Below are 21423 nucleotides of genomic sequence, written 5' to 3' on the forward strand. Positions count from 1 at the left end.
TGTACATACATCATGAGATCACACAGCAGATTGAGAAGAGTTGAATTCTTGGTGTTAAACTAGACATACACTAGTAGAGTTAATTATACTCTGGATAGAGTTAATCCATTATAATTAACTCTCAGTCGATAAATAGTTGTTGTCAAAACCGAGTGTAAAAAGGAAGTGTCACTAAATCAAACCTGTAAGTGTAAATGTTTAAATAATAACTCTGAACTTCTTACTCTAAACTCTGATCCTGTATTTCACACCTCAAGTTTAAACGTTAAATGTTAAAATTGAACACAAAATAGTGTCAAATTTACACTAACTTAGTGTAAAGGTACCAACACTCGAAAAAGTGTTAAATTAACACTCCGAGGTGTGGACCCATATAGACACTTTAACAGTGTTAAGATCTACTCTTTTTTTTGGTATGCTGATATTACTGTGCAGATACATGGTTAAATAGATTACCAGGGATAGTATTTGTTGAAATGGTAAAAACAATGAAAAATCTTATTAGCAAGCCATTAGCAGCTAACAAGTTGGAATATCCAGGATGGAGTTCAGCCTTATAACACATGGCATGCTGTTGGAGTAGGTCTAGGATTAGTTTGAAAGATACTTGCATTTAAAAATAAACTTGTTATGGTCTAGAGCAAGGGTAGGCAACCTGCGGCTCTGGGGCCACATGTGGCTCTTCAGGCCATCTGCAGTGGCTCCCTGTGGCTGTCACAAAAAAATATACAAAATGTTTATTTTCTTTACATTTTAAAAGTAATTTATCATTGGTGTAGACCCAAGCAATTTGTATTCTTCAACTGTCAAAATGTGTAGATGAAAGACTGCAGTTAAAATGTTTTAAAAACATTTTAGTTAACTAAAATGTGCTTTATAGCTAATAAGAGTCTACAGACCCGCCCAGTTACCCCTAAATTTTGCCAAATTCAAGCCTAGTTTTGAGTTTCCCTAGCATGGCCAGCTTTCAATTCCAAATCTCCTGAAATATTTCTTTGGTTTCCAGCCTCTTATTTGAACTTGGGTCCTCACTGCATTCTGACAAAATCATATAAATAAATGCTCATTATGACCGACTATTAATGTTAATTTGGACTTAGTAGACTTTTGTCCATTCTAAGGCTCAAAATCAGGTATGTGGCTCCATTCTCACTGTTTTTTCTCTTATTTTGACCGACAATGGCTCTTCAGTTAGAAAAGGTTGCTGACCCCTGGTCTAGAGTAAGCAGGATGATGAAAAAAGCAACAGCAAAATCTACATCACATGGAAATCTTTTACTTTTCACATACAGACCAAGTCTTGAAATGTTTGTTGTCATGTTCTCTGAAAAAGAAAACCTGTGGCGACTACTCAGCTGCCACAGTAATGCAGAACTTGTAGTGTCAACCTCATGATTGGGTCTTTAATGTATAGTAAAGGAGCTGTAGTGTTCCAAAGGCACCGGTTCCATCTTTGAAATAGAAGCTGTAGAGAAAGGGAAAGCCTGAAAAAAAAGTATTGGTAAATGTCTTGAATTCCAGGGGGAATACAGAGACTTGGAATTGAAATAAATACTATAGTAAGTAATAAAAGTAAAATTCTATTTTCAGCACAAACCATAAGCTATCAGCAGTTTCACCCTATAAATAATGCTCTGAGATAGTGTAAAAGTGTGAAACCCCAAATCCAGGGTTAGGTTTGATGAGAGCAGTGTTGTAACTGGAAAGATGGAGAGGAAAGAAGTACAGGGAGACAGACGAGTCAGATAGAGGAGGGGCTTACTTTGTCTCGGTGTGTGTGTGTGTGTGTGTGTGTGTGTGTGTGTGTGTGTGTGTAAAATGGCAGTCCCCGGTGCCTGTTCACCAGATGTACAACTGGCTTTTATAAACTAACAGAGACAAATGGCAGCCCATATTTTATTACCTTCCATACCTCCTTCTATCCTTCCATCTCTCCATCTGTCTCTCTGCTCCACTCCTCTTCCTCTCTCACTCACTCTCCTTCACTTATCCCTCCCTTCTAGATCTCTCTTTTGCTCTCATTCCATCCCTGTCTCTCATCTTTGCAGCCCTCAGTCCTTGTTCCTTTCCTCCTGAGTCTGTCTTTATGTTTCTTGGCAGCTCCCAATAAACACAAACTGCTCACATACTAATTCTGCTGCATAACTCCTTTTTTTTCTTTGTTCTTCCATTCTTTTTTATCCCTTCATCATAATATCTAGAGTACAAGAGAACAGTCTCATTTTCTCTTTGATACTATGTCAATCACAGCCTTTATTACATTTTATTCCCATTTCTGCCCTCATGTACACTGTAAAAAGTATAACCTTGCTCAAACTAAAAAAACTGATGTCCAGCTATCACATCTAAAATATTTGACTTCATAGAATCTAAATTGAGTAACTTCTTATGACCTGATTATTTTATGTTGATGTAAACAATAATACTGCTCTTGACTCAACTTTAATTATTTGACTTGATCCAAATTATTTTCTTAACATTTTAGTTATTGAACCAAATTAATACATTTAAATTGAACCAACCTAATATATTCACTTTTAACTGAATTAATGTTTGCATGGACACCAGTTCATTTATTTACATATACCCAAAATATATTTTTCACATTTTATTTGACTTAACTCATTTTTGTTTCCCACCTTATAAACTCTATAAAAAAGACACTTGGCCAACAGATTACATTAAATGTATTTATAAATCTTTAACATATGAACTATATGCAACATATTACATACATGGTCTGACTGTGCAGTGCGCAGTGCTTTCCACTCAAACTAAAAATATTACCTGCAGGTCATGAAGAAGAAAATAAAAACTTGAGATAAATCAAAAACTTTGTTTTGGGTCCTTAGGACGTATATTTAGTTCAGCATAAATCAAACTTGATGTCTCTAAATGCAAAAAGAATTTTACAATCAAATCAATCATTTTATCCTCTTTTAAATGGCAGTTATTAGCTTGAATGAACAACTGCATGTTACACTTTTTTCAGTGTATTCATTTCTATCTCAGAAGCACATCCATGTTAGACAACATAGTATCTCTCTTGTCCTTGCTTCAGTTCTATATGGTGTATGTGGTCATCTTCTTCATCCATCAAAGCTTATCCTAATCCCTCACTTGCCTCCTCGTCCCTGCATCCATCCATCATTTCCTGTGTTGACTCCTCATCCACCTGTCAATTTTTCATCATCCATTTAACATCCTTCCATACTTCAGCCCTCCATGTCAGGTCCCAACTCTCCCCACTCAGGTTTCTGACAATAATACCTTAATGTGTGTCATTCTTACAGAGATTCTACCAGACTAACTGAATTTCCCCTCGGGGATAAATAAAGTCATTTTGATTTTGATTGATTTTGATTGTGTGTTGAAGATGGCTTGGCTGACTGTATGGATCCAGACTGTTGTCTGCAGCCCTCCTGTCAGAACCAGTTATACTGCAAAGGGTCACCCGACCCTGGAGAGGTGCTGAGCCAGTCTCCGTCCTCACTGGCTCCTCAGCAAGTAAGCAACTCCAGAAATTAAGTCAAAATAAGAATGTAACTGTAATTTCCTGGTATAGATCAACATCACTTACAGTTGAAAGCAGAAGTTTACATACACTATCTAAAAAGACAATCACTGTCACTAATTCATTCTCATTGTCTGACATGAAATCACTTTTCCCGTTTTAGGTCCATTAGGATTACCAAAATTATTTCTATTTGCTAAATGCCAGAGTTTATTAATGTTTAATCAGCATTTATAAACCGTATATAGACCATTTAGAATGGTAAATACATAATTTATTAATGTTTAACTAACTACATCATTTATAAATGACAATTAGATGGTATATTAATGTATGTTTATAGTTACTTTTAGTCATTTTGTGTATTTTTTTGGTTATTTTATGTCTTTTTTTGTCTTTTGTCATTCTGTCTCTTTTTTGCCCATGTTGTGTCTTTTTCTGTGTTTTTGGGGGGTCATTTTGTGTCTTTTTTGCTAATTTTGTGTTGTTTTTTTTGTCATTTGTCATGTCTTTTTTGGTTATTTTATGTCTTTTTGTGTTTTTTGGGTCATTTTGTGTATTTTTTGCTCATTTTGTGTCTTTTTCTGTGTTTTTTTTATTAATAGTTTTAGTTGCACTCATAACATTTTTAACTCCATATTAAGTATGTTAATGATTTTGAAATGATTCATATACCTTTAAGAAATTGGTTGAAAACATTTAAAGATTTAATATGTGTAGCACTTTGTAAATGGTTAATAACTGGTTTATAAACCATCTATAAACATCACTTAGTTGGTTATTGTAAAGTTTTACAGAATTTTTTATTACTTTCTTCAAAGTCAGAAGTTTACATACACTAACATTATTATGCCTTGAAACAATTTGGGAAAGCCCAGATGATGCTGTCATGTTTTTGGAAGCTTCTGATAGGTTTATTGACATCATTAGAGTTAATTAGAGACACACCTGTGGTTGTATTTTAAGGCACACCTGAAACACACTGTTTCTTTGTGTAACACCATGGGAAAGACAAAAGAAATCAACCAAGATATCAGGACATAAAAAACATACAACAGCCAGATAACAGTTTTGTGATCAATGCTTCTTTCTTTAACCCCTCTCTGCTAACTTCTGCTACCATATGTTTTTCCTTTTATTTTCCTCAGGCTGCCAGGTCTTTCCACCAGCGCATTCACTTCTTAGTTGGTCCTGAATCCACTCACGTCATCACTGGAGACAGTCCGTTCAATAAAAGGTAATGGTGTCTCTGTCTGTGTTTCTTTTTTCTTTCTTACAGTAACATCAGGAGGGCAACATTAGTGGTTAGACAGCTTGTTAACAAAAACACAGTTTATTTTAGATGTTTTCACCTTAAGCTTTTACATACTGAGCCAGTTCTAGTCCCCAAACAGACCAAGTATTGAGTGTGGAGTGGTAGCTGGAGAGGTGCCAGTTCACCTTCTGAACACTTTATGTGCCCTTCAGCAAGGCACTGAAGACCCAACTGAGCGAGAGGCATGTCCATTGGCAACCCCCTCACTCTGACATCTCTATTTAACCCTCTGGAGTCCATCTATTTATTGAAAACACACGTTTTATTTACAGTAATAACTTTATTTATATATCATATGTAGACAAGCTGAGAAAGCCAGTTGAAAGTTCAATCATAGGAGCTTTTCACATTGTGCCATTTATGCTTCTAGACCATTTTTAAAATATGAATTTTCTTTCTACAATGAAAACTATTACTATTTGTAATTTATATGCAAATAGACTGTTTTGCAGTTTTATTATTTATTATTTTTTCTGCTGTTTTTGTGTGTATAAATGGTAAAAAAAAAAAAAAAAAAAAGGTACATTTCCATAGACACCTGTGTCTTTTGTTTGTATTTTGGGTTCCTGGCAGCTTTATACTTTGTTAATTAAAATAAAATGAAATAATGAAATACTGATCGATAGCCAAGTTTGTGTGGAGAAAAAGGAGCCATGCATGTGATGTAAGGACAGACTGAAAGATGCTAAACAGAGACAGAATGCATAGGTTGTTGACAAATTTGAACCAAAATCTGCTGGACTTCAGAGGTTTAATGTAAAATGTGATGATAACCATCAGGAATGATATGAGTATGTAGTACAGTATCCAGGATGAACCACGTGCAGTTCTTTAAAGAAGAAGAAAGTAAAATTACTTTCAGAGACACTGTTCTTTTTATTATAGTGGGATCATGCAAAAGTGGTGTCTTTTTTCTTTTTTTTTTTTCTTTCTATAGCCGTGATTGTTTTGACTCATAATTCTTCTGCCTGCAGGTCATAGCTCACCCTACTTTTATTTACCAAAATATGAGCAGCTGCAGTTGGCTCTGCTTTCTGTCTGGATGAATAGAACAGAAAAGTGGGAGTGAGGCAGAGATCACAATGCAGGTCTGGCTTTTTTTACTTGCCAAAAGCAATTCTGCCCACATCAGCCTCCGACATACCATTCATTAAATATGATAAGAGAGAAAGAGAGGGTTGTAAAATATAGAGAGTGAAAGGCAGAAATACTGACAGGGAAGAAACATGACAGCAATTCTGTTCAGCCATTTTTCTTTTGTCACATTTTCTTATACTAGCCTGAATGTTTCATAAGAGCAGAGGGCCGCAACCCTGTAATAAAAATGTCCCGTATTTCCATAATGGAATGGGCCTGCAACCTTATAATAAAAATGTTTTATTAGACCTCAAAACATTATCGTGTGTGTGTGTGTGTGTGTGTGTGTGTGTGTGTGTGTGTGTGTGTGCGTGTGTGTGTGTGTGTGTGTGTTTCAAAATTGCATCTTTGCATTTTAAAAGACAAATTAGTTTATATTATATATATATATTTAATTTCCCTAGCTAGTGACAGACTTACAGACAGACGGACTTTAGATACAAACACAGTGGCAGTACACATAGACAGGATTCTGAGCAACACACACAGTATAATGTGCATGCACTTACAAGTGAAAAATAGAACCAGTGACAGGTTATGAAGAGATCAGTGTGCCTTTTATGCCATTAACTGCATGAATCACACAAATGAAGGATCCCTCTCTGTTATCCCAGTGTTCAGAATTAGTTCTTGGCTTTGGGAATCTGGTCAGAATCCTGGATTTTGACAAACTGATAAATGATGTGTACTAAGACTGAAGGAAGAAGCACCCGTTTAATTTCAAGAGTGCTCTGAAAAAAATCCCAAACAGGTTTACAAAAATTCTCATTGTGCACTGCATAAAAAGGTGTGTCTAAAAACAAGATAAAAACACTAAATCTTGGGAAATGATCTTGCTGCATGGACAGATAATTTACCTTGACAAGATTGCTTAAATTAAGATTGTTAAATTTAGAAATAAGCATGTTGAACACTTAAAAAAAGAAATTATCCAACACTTCTACATCTAAAGTTTTTTTATCTTGGTAAGAAACAAATAATTGTCAGGCCACTCTGCTCGGGCCAGTTCATCGCTGCTTGCAGCTTTAATTTATCTTGTTTTAAAAGTCAATTTCTCATTTTAAGCGTATCCGGGTATTTCAGGATGGCCTTGAACATCTTGACAGTGCATCTCTCCACCACCTCCTCCAGTGTGTCCAACCTGGCTCCAACCACAGAACCAGCTCTTTAGACCAGTCTGTCCAACCGTCTTGCATCTCTGTGTGTGATGCTGCCTCCCCAGCAGACTGCAGCATAAAACAACACACTACCACCACAGAATGATAAAACATCTGCAGCATCTTACTACACATGTCCAGAGATCTGAGCTTCAAGAAGAAAAAGAGGAGGCTCTCCCCCTTTTTGTAGAGAGCGTCTGTGTTTAGGGACCAGTCCAACTTATTATCTAGGTATACACCTAGATACTTAGCACCCCACAGGTATTCACTGGCTGAAGAGGGGGCTTGAACCTGTGGAAATCTCTGATCATTTCTTTAGTCTTTGAGATGTTCAGTAGGAGATAGCTCTTGTGACTCCAGTTACTGAAGGCTTTTATCAGATCCCTATGTTCAGATTCCTGTCCATTCCTGATACACGCCACAATAGCAGTGTTGTCGGAGTACTTCTGGATTTAGCAGGACTCAGAGTTGTATTTGAAGTCCCCTGTGTACAGTGTGAACAGGAATGGAGCCAGAACAGTGCCTTGCGGAGCCCCTGTGCTGCTCATTAATGTCCCAGAAACACAGTTCCCCAACCTGACATACTGTGACAAACTAAACTATGAACTTTTTCCTTCATCACCTGGATCACAGATTACCTGACAGGAAGTTTACTCTGTTACATAGAATAATACTATAGACATTTACTCCGGTAAAAGGGTAAGACCTACAACCTGTCTGATGGTCCGACTGTTTATGTTTTCCTCACTGTCTGACATATTTGTGATAAGAGGTGGTCAGAGAAACATGTCTGCTGGATCCAAGGACAAATCATGCAAAAAAAGTTAGACTTGTACTTTTCATAAATAAAAACAGGCACACTGCTTCTTTTCTTTTCTTTCCCTATAATATCAGCCAGTGTTGGCACCGGTTGCATGGTTGTAGTGATAAATGATGCCAATTTTGATAACTTTACTCCGCATAATGTTTTTCTTCCTCATGGGTACACTGAATAATTTAACTTTTTTAAACTTGTCAGATTTAAAGCTTTTCTGCTCCAGCAGTCATTACTGATGAACCATTAGATTACTATAAACACTTGAATGTAGCTCCTGAAAGCAGAGCTGTAGTGTAAAACTATGCATCTGACTGTGATGAGGATGTGCAGGCATGCTATGAGAGCCGCAGTAACATCAGTGTCCCATTACAGTGCTCCCACTCCCACAGCTCAGCAGTTACCACCTCAGTTGTTGTTTCAAGTGATGCCTCACTGCACTCTGCAATTCCCCTCACAAGGAGAAACAGTGATGATAAGAAACCCAGTGGTATCTCTCTGTGTGTAAGTGTGTGAGTATATTATTGTATGTCTGGCCCAAGACAGTTTCCCAGCACTGGTTTTGGCCAGCCACAGGGACACAGGTCAAATACACCAGGAGCTATTTCAATTTTCTCACTTATTTACATTTAAATATAAGGTAACTTCAATTATAAATGGTGAATGGTGCATTTTAATGAAGATAACCTCTCTCTACCACCTCCTTCTCTCCCTATCTCACTCTCCAGCTTAGTGTCGATCATTCGCGGTCAGGTACTGACAGCTGACGGAACGCCTTTGATTGGAGTCAACGTGACGTTTGTCCACTATCCTGAACATGGATACACTGTAACACGCAAGGATGGCATGTGTGTATTTATCTATTATTTATTTACATTTACAATATCTGTAACCTTCTGTGTGTACTGTTCAGAAATGGAAATGTGTATATGCAGTATAGACAGCAGTGGTATTTATCACTTACAGCAGTGGTTCCCAACCTTTTTCTTGAGGGACCCACATTTTTACCATTGTAAACTTTGGCGACCCCCCCATTGTCCATTGCTTCTATGAAGCCGAACTCAATGTGACTTTCATGGTACCCTCTCTTTTTCTTTTGGAGATATTCAGCATTTTCGTCTCCCTGGCGCTTCGCCATTTTTCCATTAGTTCTCTGTTTCTGTTGTTAGGCGAGGTTACCGCTAGGTGAGGTTACTTCTAGGTGAGGTTACCTCTAGGTGAGGTTACCTCTAGGTGAAGTTACCGCTAGGTGAGGGTACCGCTACGTGAGGTTACCTCTCGGTGAGGTTACCGCTAGGTGAAGTTACCGATAGCTGAGGGTACCGCGAGGTGAGGTTACCTCTAGGTGAGGTTACCTCTAGGTGAAGTTACCGCTAGGTGAGGGTACCGCTAGGTGAGGTTACCGCTAGGTGAAGTTACCGATAGCTGAGGGTGCCGCGAGGTGAGGTTACCTCTAGGTGAGGTTACCTCTAGGTGTGGTTGCCGCTATGTGAGGTTACCATTAGGTGAGGTTACCGCTAGGTGAGGTTACCACTAGGTGAAGTTACCGCTAGGTGAGGTTACCGTTAGGTGAGGTTACCGCTAGATGAGGTTACCACTAGGTGAGGTTACCGTGAGGTGAGGTTACCTGTGTATACTGCAGGAGGGATGTTACACATGTCCTTATTCTCACGATATAGCCTTTTTTTTGTTAAACTTTTCTTTAGTGATTTTTCTATTTAAATAAATGAATAAATGTTTAATGTCGCCCCTATTTAGCTGTTTTTGTCCCACTATTTAATTAAATGCTGACTCATCTATATTTAACACATTAGATTTATTACATCCCTTAAAATCAAGAGGGCTTCGCGACCCGCCCCCCTGTTGGGAATCACTGACTTACAGTACTGTGCATATTTATTTGTTTTTTGTTATTGATGTGCTGCAGGTTCGATCTCCTGTCCAATGGTGGGGCATCTCTAACATTGAGTTTTGAGCGTGCTCCATTCCTCACTCAGTACAGAACTGTGTGGGTGCCATGGAACGTCTTCTATGTGATGGATACTCTGATCATGAAGAAGGTGAGCGGTGAACTACTGTCCGTCTATATATCTGTTTGTCATTACAGGGTCATAGACTGGTGACTGCCTGGCAGAAACAACACTTGAATTTGTTCCACTTACTTTAAACACCTTTTTGAAGCTTTCATCTTTGAATTTAAGATGTTTTCATTGACTGATCATGCAATTGTTGAACTTTTAACTGACTTTCTAAGTCCTAAGTATAGACAAACACAACGTGCTAACCTAATACCACATAAACATTTGTAATATTTCACGTCTTTATTAAACACAACCATTAAACATTCATAGTGCTGGTGGAAAAAATAAGTGAATCTTTGGATTTAATAACTGATTGAACCTCCTTTAGCAGCAATAACCTCAACCAAACACTTCAGGTAGCTGCTGATCAGACCTGCACAACGTTCCGGAGGAATTCTGGACCATTCTTTCTGACAGAACTGCTTCAGTTCAGTCGTGTTCTTAGGATGTGTGTGAATGTGTGAATGGCTCTTTTGGGGTCATTCTACAGCATCTCTATAGGGTTGAGGTCTGGGCTCTGACTGGGACACTCCAAAAGGCACATTTTCTTTTTTTGAAGCCAGGGCTTCCTCTGTGGTGTCCTGCCATGGACACAATGCCTGTTTAATCTTGTGTGTGTGGTAGACTCGTGACCAAGGTTATTATCGAAAACTAACGAAATAACGAAAACTAGAATTGAAAAAACATTTTTGTTAACTGAAATAAAAATAAAAAAGAGAGTTTTTAGAAAAAAAATGATAACTAACTAAAACTAACTAAAATTACAGTGAAAATGTCCTTCGTTTTCGTCTTTGTCAATTTTTTTCATCGGTAAACCTTTTTGGTTGATATGCAATCTATTTAATCTATCTGGTTTTATGACTTAAAAAACTTAATGGGGCTGAGATGGATCAGACAAAGGAAATAAACCTTGCTCATGACTAGAGATGTTAACCAGTTCCAATGATTCCTTTAAGTCTTAAGCTGTTACTCTAAGGTTCCTTTTAACCTCACTGAGCTTTCTCTGTTGTGCTTTTGGAGTCAACTTGGCTGGGTGCCCACTTTTATGCAGAGTAGACACAGTACTAAATCGTCTCAATTTGTCTGACTGTGGACTGGTGAATGCCTGAGGTCTTTGCGATTACTTTCAGTCTTATACAAATCAACAATTCTTGATCGCAGGTCTTCAGAGATCTCTTTTTTGCAAGGCATGGTTTACATTAACAGATGGTACTTGTGAATAGCAAACTCAAAAAGTGTATTTTAAAGGTCAACGTAGCTCTACACATCACTCAAATCTCATTTCATTGATTGGACTCCAGGTTTGGTAACTCATGACCTCCAATTAGCTCTTGTTGGAGTCATCAGCCAAAGGGTTCACTTATTTTTTCCACCAGCACTTTGAATGTGTAATGGATGTGTTCAATAAAGACAAGGAAAAGTATAATTGTTTGTGTGGTATCAGGTTAATTACATTGTGTTTGTCAAAACTATATGACATATGACTATATGACATATACACTATCTGACTCACAATGACTTGTTTTACAGTGTGTAAATTAAAAGACTAACTGGATGTGTTGTGTCCGGCTGTTTCAGGAGGAAAATGACATCCCTAGCTGTGACCTGAGTGGTTTCATCAGACCCAGTCCTGTCATAGTCGCTTCTCCTTTGTCTACGTTTTACAGAAGATCAGCTGAGGATGGACCAATCATACCTGAAACACAGGTAATAAATATTACACATTAAATACCTTTAAGTAAGTAGAACAGTATCCAAGGCTGATATCTATCCTTTTAAAAAAAATAAGATCTCAGTGAATCAGAATGGTCAGTATTATCAATATTGTCAATATTTTCAAGGGGAATTTAAAATATCAGCATACATAAGGATATCAATCATTAAACCTTAAGAGTTTTTTTCTTATTTTAAGCGTTCAACATGCTTTTTTCTAGATTTAATAATCTTAATTTAAGAAATCTTGTCAAGTGGAATTATCTGTCCATGCAGCAAGATCATTTCCCTCAGATTTAGTGTTTTTATCTTGTTTTTAGACACACCTTTTTTACACTGTAGCATATAAAGGCTGTCAGGCAAACTGCTAAATGCTAAAACATTTGACTGGTTTGGTCCTGGACGACAAAATCATGGATAGAGGCAGACACACACACACACACACACACACACACACTTAGTCACACATACTTGCACATGCACACATAGTTAGCCCAGCTAAGGAACTGAGGGGAACACCCAGTGTCCTGCCTCTAATATCCTCTAAACCTAATTGCACATTTGTGTGTTTCTTAATCATCACATTGCCTGAAGCCGTCCGCAGAGGAAATGACACAGATGACATAACTTCATGTGTGTTTTTATATTTTAACAAACCGGAACCACTGCTCCATCATTATTCTTTATTTGACAAGCGTGTGTATGTGCCTGACAATCTGCGATAAAGGGAAGTGTGTGTACGGAGGAGAGCATGTGTGCCTTTTGTGAGGTAAGTTTGTGTGTGTGAGTGCAGATCAAAAGCAAACGAATGGAAAGCCGCTACTTAGCTTTTGGCGAAGCTGAGTCCATTAGCGAGGAGGGCAGCGAAAAGGCCAGTCTTAAAGGGGATGTAATGGATCTGTAATGAACACCAAATGGCCAGCTAATGAAAAGGCAATAGTGCAGTTGAAAAATATAACACTGGAACAGTCTAAATGGATCATTCCCAGAGGAGCTTTGTTTTTGTATTTTTTCTTCAATGTTTCTTCCCAATGTCCTTTTTTTGGAGTCCTCTTCTCAAAGACCGTCCTTATCGTCTCTACTTCTGTCCTTCTTGTACAGAGATGAGATGTCTAAAATGATCCAACTTTTCTGCCAATTTATGAAAACGTATTTTGTCTTGTTTCACTGCAGCCATCACTTTTTATAAGCAAACCTTCAACAACATCTGAATTATAGGAGGCATGGAATTTTTCAGTGGCCTCTCCATCAGCTCCACTTTTTTTTCAATTTATGTAAATGTATGTTCTCACATCTATAGAAAGAGCTGACAGGATTACATTTCACTGGAGTTGTACTTTGTACGATTTTATGTGAAATATGGTGGTATGATAAGACACCAGAGCACCTGTAAAGCACTAAAAAAGAAGAGCACTCCACCATGCAAAAGAAAGTCATTACTAGCACTTGAACACAGCACCTCATTTTTTGAGGCAAAGTGCCACTAATGACACATTGCAAACATTTTGTGTTCGTTTACGTCATATAACTTCCTCGGCATCACAGGACTGCGCGGTAGTTTCAGCCATCATTTCTATGGGCATTAAGGACCTTGCTCTCAGCAGGTTAATTGTTGAAATCTGGGAGCACAGCGACTTCACTCAAAAGAAGTCTGTAGTGGCAAGAAACACAAGCATACAGCTGATCAGCAAGGCTGTAAACAAAGCCCCATGCTAGCCAAAGCCATTTGAGATAAAAGGGGTGATTGGTGAGCACTAAAATTATTACCCAAACTGCCTCGGTAAACATGCTTCACAGGCTTAAATACAGCTTCACGCTGCAAAAAAGGGTCTGCTTCTATCCGTGTTTTTGTCATCCAGGACCAAACCAGTCAAATGTTTTAGCATTTAGCAGTTTGCCTGACAGCCTTTATATGCCCACACTGCAAAAAAGGTGTGTCTATAAACAAGACAAAAACACAAAATCTGAGGGAAATTATCTTGCTGCATGGACAGATAATTTAACTTGACAAGATTTTTTAAATTAAGATAAATTATCTAACACTTCTAAATCTAAAGTTTTTTTTATCTTGGTAAAAACAAGTAATTGTCAGGTCACTCTGCTCGGGCCAGTTCATCGCTGCTTGCAGCTTTAATTTATTTTGTTTTAAGAGTGAAATTATCTGTCCATGAAGCAAGATAATTTCCCTCAGATTTAGTGTTTTTATCTTGTTTTTAGTTTTTATTCTGCTTGCCATTATGTGCATGCACATAATTTCCCTGTGCAATGATAGATACTTCTGCACTCTGCGCTTGTTGTCATCCTCTCTTACTACTCACGTTTCTCATCCTGTCAGTTTCATTAAGCATTGTCATCGTGTCTTAGCATTTAATTTGGAAAGTACATTGTTATCATAACTGTTAGAAATGATGGCCTGCCTAAACTATGATGAGAATACCAAAAAAAAAAGTGTAAGTTTTTTTGAGAGTTCTTAATTGTGTGTGTGTTTATGTATCTACCTACTGATGGAGGTTTAGTCTGGCTCACCTTGTTTAGGTTCAACACAAGGCCATATTCACAGACACACACCATTATAGATACAAACCACATAAATCCCATGCTAATTTCTATAGCAGTCCATTCCTTATGAATATGCATCAGCTATCAATTGAGATAGTGAAATAGTGTGAGGTGCTGATGTGTTTTCTGTGTTATATCATCCCTCTGCAGGTTTTACAAGAAGAAACCTCAATACCAGGCAGTGATCTGAACCTGATCTACCTGAGCTCCAGAGCTGCGGGGTATAAACCAGTCCTGAAAGTTACCATGACACAGTCATCAATACCTTTCAACCTGATGAAGGTGAGAATATAGTTATATTTAACACCCAGATTACAAAGACTTGGGCCTTATCTGAAATGTAAATAAAACAATGTGATTTGCTAATCATTTTTGACATATATTAAATTGACAAGTGTACAAAGACAATATATTCTAACTGATTAAGTTTGTTTATTGTAAAAAAAAAATACACAATTCTGATTTTAATGCCTCTAACAAAGTTGCGACAGGGGCCTGTTTATCACTGTGTTTCATCACCTTTTCTTTAATAACACTCAGTAGGTGTATAGTTACTAAGGACACTAGTTGTTGAAGTTTTGAAGTTTAATTTTTCTCAGTCTGATATTTGATTTCAGTTACTCAACAGTAAGGGGTCTCCAATGTTGTGTTTTGTGCTTCATTATGCACCACACATGTTGAATGTGAGACAGGTCGGACTGCAGACAGGCCAGTGTAGTCAGAGCCATACTGGCATTGTCTAACTGAAATAAACAGTGATGTCCCTGGAAGAGACGTTGTCTGGATAGCAGCATGTGTTGCTCCAAAACCTGTATGTACCTTTCAGCATTAATGGTGCCTTCACATTGTGACAGTTACCCACGATGCCATGGGCACTAACACACCCCCACACCATCACAGATGCTGGTTTCCCAACTTTGCACTGGTAACAATCTGTAATCATTTGTAGAAGCAGTGATGAACTGTGTTCAGCTCAACATTTTCCTGAAGAGTTCTGGAGCCTATGTAGCAACGTCTGTAACGCCTATAATGTAATAATGCCCAGAAACCTAATAAACCACAAACGTAATAAAAATCTGCAGCTTTTAATGCAATAATCCCACAAACGTAATACATTTTCCACAAACGTAATAGCCGCTGCCTACTACAAATGTAACACGAGATTTCCCACAAATGTAATAACTATTACGTTTGCAGGGACTTATTATGTTTGTGGGGAAGTGAAAATCTTCAACTTCCAGTATTGTAATAAGTTCCCACAAATGTAATAACTTAAAGAATAATGGTTGTTGTGGTAGTTGTTGTTTGTGTACTTGCCTATACACACTACTAATACTGACCATGGGTGCAAAATCCAGCTCCACGCACGCAAGCAGCATTGTCATTCATTTTCAGTTCTCAAAATAATTTTGTGATTCTTTGCAAAATTCTCCTTGCTTATGAGGGAAATTGCGTGTTATGTTTGTAGTAGGCAGCGGCTATTACGTTTGTGGAAAATGTATTACGTTCGTGGAATTATTATATTATAAACTGCAGATTTGTATTACTTATTTGTGGTTTATTACGTTTATGGGCATTATTACATTCGCAAGCGTTACAAACGTCCTTTATCCAATCATGTTGGTTCTTAAAGCAGTACTGTCTGAGGGCTTGCAGCTCGATCCAATGTTGGTTTTCAGCTTTTCTCCTTAATGCAGAGACTTCTGTGGATGCTCTGAATATTTTAATGATGTTATGGATGGTAGATGGTGAACTTTGCTCCTTCCTTGTGAACAACTGAGCATTCTGAGGATGCACTTTCAAACCCAATCATGTACTATCACCTGTTACCAATGAACCTGTTAACCTGTGATAAATATGTGTTTTTTGAGCATTCCACATCTTCCACAGTCTTTTCTTGCACCTGTCCCAACTGTTTAAAGATGTGCATCAAATTGAAAATGATAAAAGGTTGTATATTAACACATAAGAACCCATGGTGATACAGGTGTAACAAACACTTTAAATCTTCTGGAATCTCCCATATTGAGCTTTATGCTTCACCTTAACTCATTAAATCCCTAAGCGACGTATACTCAACCCCCTGGTGTGGTGATCATGTGACTTTGACAAGAAGTGACTTCTTGTCCCTTTCCTTTATTGCATTTAACGTGTTCTGACCATATTTCCTGAACAAATTAAAGTCACAATTTTTATATGTTATGTTATGGAGATGCAAACAAAAAGGCAAATTATTATTTTATTTATTATTGATTTTTTATTTTAAGTAATAAAGACAAATCTGAAAAATAATTTTGAGAAATGTTTTGGAGATGCAAAGAAAAATTTGTGTTTCTGTAAGCAGAAAATGTGTCTATTTTTTATTTTAAAATAAGACATCTAAACATAAATACCATAAATGTCCAGTGTAACTTATATGTCACATCTCAGATCTTTGACATTTAGGGGTAGTATTTTTGAAAAACATCATAAATGTGTCTGTGGTATATCCCCCATACTTTTCCTTTAAGGTTAACTGGGTCTGGGTTCTTTTGGATTAAAAATAAAAGCCACTATGTTATGCTGACAGTATATAAATACAGATGCCCACTATGAAGAGTGCCAACTAATCAGCATCAGTACAGCAGTGGAACTCTTGAACTTTGTGTTTGGTGCTGTTTCTCCAGGTTCACCTGATGGTAGCAGTGGTGGGTCGCCTCTTCCAGAAATGGTTCCCTGCCCAACCAAATCTATCCTATACCTTTATCTGGGACAAGACAGACGCCTATGGCCAGCGTGTCTATGGACTGTCTGAGGCAGTTGGTGAGTTTTTCTGCTAGTAGCTAAACAGAAAATAACAATTTAAATTGTGCATTGTGACCTCCCCGGGACTTTGTAAAAGGCTTTGTGCTGATTTTCTATGGAAGAAAGGGGACAGCTTAAGGGGGAAGCTTAAGATTAAGTGATATTGTGACCAGAAGGTCACTGGTTTAAATCCCTCCTAGGATAATAGGGCTGAAGACAGTAAATGAGACAATCTTCCCTTCACAAAAAGCTACAGATCAAAATCCAGCTGACTCGAGTTATGTGCTTTAAGTTAATTCTAGGAAACCAATAAGTTTTACTTTGCTTCATTTGAAAGACAAATAGACTTTTTACTTTCGAAACACTATATTTCTAGAAGGTTTGTTGCATGAAAATAAATGTTCTTTTCTAAAATGCGAAAGGCCATTCACTATGTATTAAAACCCAGTATTAAATGGGCCCTGGGGCGAAATTATCAAAGGCTGTTGCATCAATAAGCTCTGATATTACAGGTTATCTGTACCTTTTCTACATTTTGGTGCAATTTATTATCAAGCTGCAGCATCTCCTGCTCTCTGTTTCGGGGCTGAGCTCATCCACAGTAACACAGCAGTTATACCCATTACAGTGCGACATCTTCAGGACTAAAAGTACTTAAAATATATTATTTTAGCCTAAGTATTTTTTAAAAGCAACTTTAGTGCTTCAACTGAAGTAAAAATCTGACTTTTACTTGCCTTCACTTGTGACCAGGAGTATCAATAGATTGAAGTAATGAAGTTGTGTACTTTGTCCCCCACTAAGCTGATTACTGACCAACAGAACTGTTATGGAATCTGTATGGATTAACTCATTTTCAATTTCCTATGCTATGCATTCGTTTAAAGCATTGTTTGTGTGTTGTCAGAAATGAAAGTTACACATCTGTAGATGCAATGGAGCACTCCTCCACCTTCAATGGATAGACCCCACTGTTGGTGTGTGTGTGTGTGTGTGTGTGTGTGTCTGTGTGTCTGTGTGTGTGTGTGTGTGTGTATGCATTTATGTAAAAAGCAAGTATGTGGCTCGAATAAACGGAAACATTTCTGGCTACAATTTTGACAGGTAAATATATAATTCTAATCCATTAAGTTCATCTGATTAGTGTAACTTTTTTTTTCTGTAACCCCGGGGCGGAGGTAACAGACAGAATAATTTGAAAGTGTATAAGACAGATAGAGAGAAAAACTAATGTGTACAGGAACAGTAACACAGTAACAATTAAATTGCAGCAGTTCAACACAAAATAACTCCTGGTTGGCACTCCCTGTCAAAGATTGACAACATCCTGTGGAGAGGAGGGATTTTCTTGGAGTGCTGACTTCTCCTGAGCGTACATAAAGCTGCACACAGCTACAGCTCAGTTCAAATAGGTTCTGCCAAAAGGCTTTGACAAGGAAATTGCTTGGACATAATGGGTATGCTAACACCTCTGCAGCAGACGTACTCCTCTGCGAGTTATTACTTATGGTACGCCAGCCTAATGGTTTGAACATAAATATAATTTACTGCTATGTTTTGTAACACTTCTGAAGTTAGTGCTCATAAGTTATAACAAGGTAACGCAACCACGGGAATATTTAGCGAGCATGTCTGGCAGCTGTTAAAATCAGAGCTGTGGCAGGAATGTGAGGGATGAATTCATCAAATGGTAACTGCACAGTTTATTTTAGACCAGAGCAAACCAGCCATTCCTCTGTTCCCATCTTTAAACTCATATAATATATTTCATATTGGATCATAATTACCTACACTGCAAATTATTTGTTTCTTACAAGATAAAAAAAACTTTAAATTTAGAAGTGTTAGATAATTTATCTTGCCTTAAGAGTTAATTTCCTATTTTAAGCGTTCAACATGCTTATTTCTAGATTTAATCATCTTAATTTAAGAAATCTTGTCAAGGTAAATTATCTGTCCATGCAGCAAGATCATTTCCCTCAGATTTAGTGTTTTTATCTGGTTTTTGGACACACCTTTTTTGCAGTGTAGAAGACTTGATGCTGGTTTTACAGCATGTTTTCACACCTACCTAAAAGTTTTGCACAGTACTGTATATTGAATACATTTTTACTCAGTCATGGAACTGGCTGAAATGTCTCTTGTCAATGTACTTATTGATTGGTGTCTTTTTAGATTTAGTGTTTTTATCTTGTTTTTAGACACCCCTTTTTTGCAGTGTATTTACTTGGTAACCAATGTACCTATCATGACATTTTTTTCAAAGGTTTTACATATCATTACCCCATAATGTAATGTTTGTATTATAATTGTAGCATTTTTAAAAGCCACATTCTATGTGTCACAGTTGCTTGTCTTTATTTTTCTCCCTATCTTCAAACATGCTTCCCTCTCCTCTGTTTTTATCAGTTCTTACCAACCTTCCCTTCTCTCCTCCCCTAAAGATCTTCATTTCTTCTAAATTTAATAGACACAGAGCTTTTGTCGCTGCCAGTTCACACAATGGAAATGGCAGAAAAAGCACTTGGCAGAGCACAGCACTGTCTGTGCGTATGCGCGCGCGTGTGTGTGTGTGTGTGTGTGTGCGTGTGCGCACGCGCGCGCCTGTTGATACAGCAAGTGTCCCACCCTTGGCGTTACAGTGTTGTACCTCAAGGAGACAGGCAGACAGGCCTGACAAGTACTTTACCAGTGCAAAGAAGAAAGTCGAAGGGTGTGTGTGTGTGTGTGTGTGTGTGTGTGTGTGTGTGTGTGTGTGTGTGTGTGTGTGTGTGTGTGTGTGTGTGTGTGTGTGTGTGTGTGAGGCAGCAACAACAGTCAGTGGATGTAACAATGGCAGACAAATGGAGGTTAACTCTGGGGGTCACCATTTTTTCTGTGGTGTTGTCAGTTTGCTTTCAGTAACTTTCCAACTTGTTTTGAACATGAGAAAAGTCAAAGGAAGGAGTTGATTAAGTGGCCTTGTCCTGTCTGTATCTAATAGTGTCGGTGGGGTTTGAATATGAGTCCTGCCTGGACCTCATCCTGTGGGAGAAGAGAACAGCCATCTTGCAAGGCTACGAGCTGGATGCTTCCAACATGGGCGGATGGGCGCTGGATAAACATCACATCCTGGACGTTCAGAACGGTAGGCCACACCATCACCTGCACTGTGAAACTACACCTCTGTCACTACTTCATTCCACTCTGCAATGGGATGAAACATAATACTGCTTGAAACATTTTTTGTTTCACCTAAAACTAATATTTCGATTTGAAGTTTAAATGTGACTGCTGAGCTTTAGAGTTTAATTTACTGATTAATTATGAACAAGCTCAAAATAAGAAAACATTCAATTGGCTTTATTGCCATTATGTAACACTGTACATATTGCCAAAGCAAGCGTCAGAAGTTTAAAAAAAAAGATAACAGTAAGGAAAGCAATGTTTACAATAAATTAATTATAATTTTATTATTAATTTTAAAGGAATTAAGGAAAGAAAAACTAATAATAAAAGAAAGCAATATTTACAATCATTGCTTTCTTTTATTCTCTCTCTCTCCCTCTTCCCCCCCCTTGTCTCTCCACATCATTAACTGGTTAATTATATGTTGAAGAGGGACAAAGCTGATTACAGTTTAAAAGAATGTTAATCTCAGCACTTGTCAAAACGATTGTTGTCATACAGGCTTTGGTCAACGGTGCAGAGGAAAATAATTCAGGAGTGTGTGTGTGTGTGTGTGTGTGTGTGTGTGTGTGTGTGTGTCTGTGTGCGTGTGTGTGTCTGTGTGCGTGTGTCTGTGTGTGTGTTCCTTGTTGGTGTTTTGAGATTCTTCCAGCTGCCCAGTGGTATTTTGCCAGCCTTTTATCTCGGTGCATGTGTGAGCGTGAGCGAGAGAAAGGGAGACAATTTGGCTTCATCATTCCACGCAGTCATTCAGACGTTCATCTGCTGCTCCTCCTTATCCCCTCCTCTCTTTTCTTGCTTGTTTTTGTGTATTATGTGTTGTCGTCTTATCACCCTTTATTAATATATTTAATTCCTTTTATTTTCTCTACTATGACTACTACTATGTCCTACTTCTTTACGACTAGCCTGAATATTATACATTCCTGCTTGAAGGCACATCACATTACAACAGTTGGAGTGGGAACACGGGATTTCTGGATTTTTTACAATTCTTAAACAAGTTGTAATGCATCCCTCACTGCAACACTTACTGCTGATGTTCATGTCCAACTTGTGACTTTTCCTTTGACACAAAAACTACAACCCCAATCTTCTTACATAATGGTTTGCTTATAATCATCCCAAAAACAAAGCAGCACTGAGATTGAAATAACCACCACAGCACCCCACCTCTTTCT

The 21423-nt window shown here is 37.8% G+C and overlaps 1 protein-coding gene across 3 annotated transcripts in view; it reads left to right on the forward strand.

The window, feature by feature from the left end:
- Nucleotides 1-21423, forward strand: part of tenm3 (teneurin transmembrane protein 3) — a 207255-nt gene that overhangs the window by 113115 nt on the left and 72717 nt on the right. For all 3 annotated transcript variants that reach the window (XM_059335424.1, XM_059335432.1, XM_059335440.1), the window contains 8 exons: nt 3377-3507; nt 4663-4751; nt 8666-8785; nt 9865-9997; nt 11597-11725; nt 14441-14572; nt 16957-17092; nt 20058-20201. In XM_059335424.1, the coding sequence (XP_059191407.1) occupies nt 3377-3507; nt 4663-4751; nt 8666-8785; nt 9865-9997; nt 11597-11725; nt 14441-14572; nt 16957-17092; nt 20058-20201 (1014 nt within the window). The remainder of the gene's footprint in view (nt 1-3376; nt 3508-4662; nt 4752-8665; nt 8786-9864; nt 9998-11596; nt 11726-14440; nt 14573-16956; nt 17093-20057; nt 20202-21423) is intronic.

This window comes from Centropristis striata, chromosome 1 (genome assembly GCF_030273125.1).
Source record: "Centropristis striata isolate RG_2023a ecotype Rhode Island chromosome 1, C.striata_1.0, whole genome shotgun sequence".
NCBI classification, from domain to species: Eukaryota; Metazoa; Chordata; class Actinopteri; order Perciformes; family Serranidae; genus Centropristis; species Centropristis striata.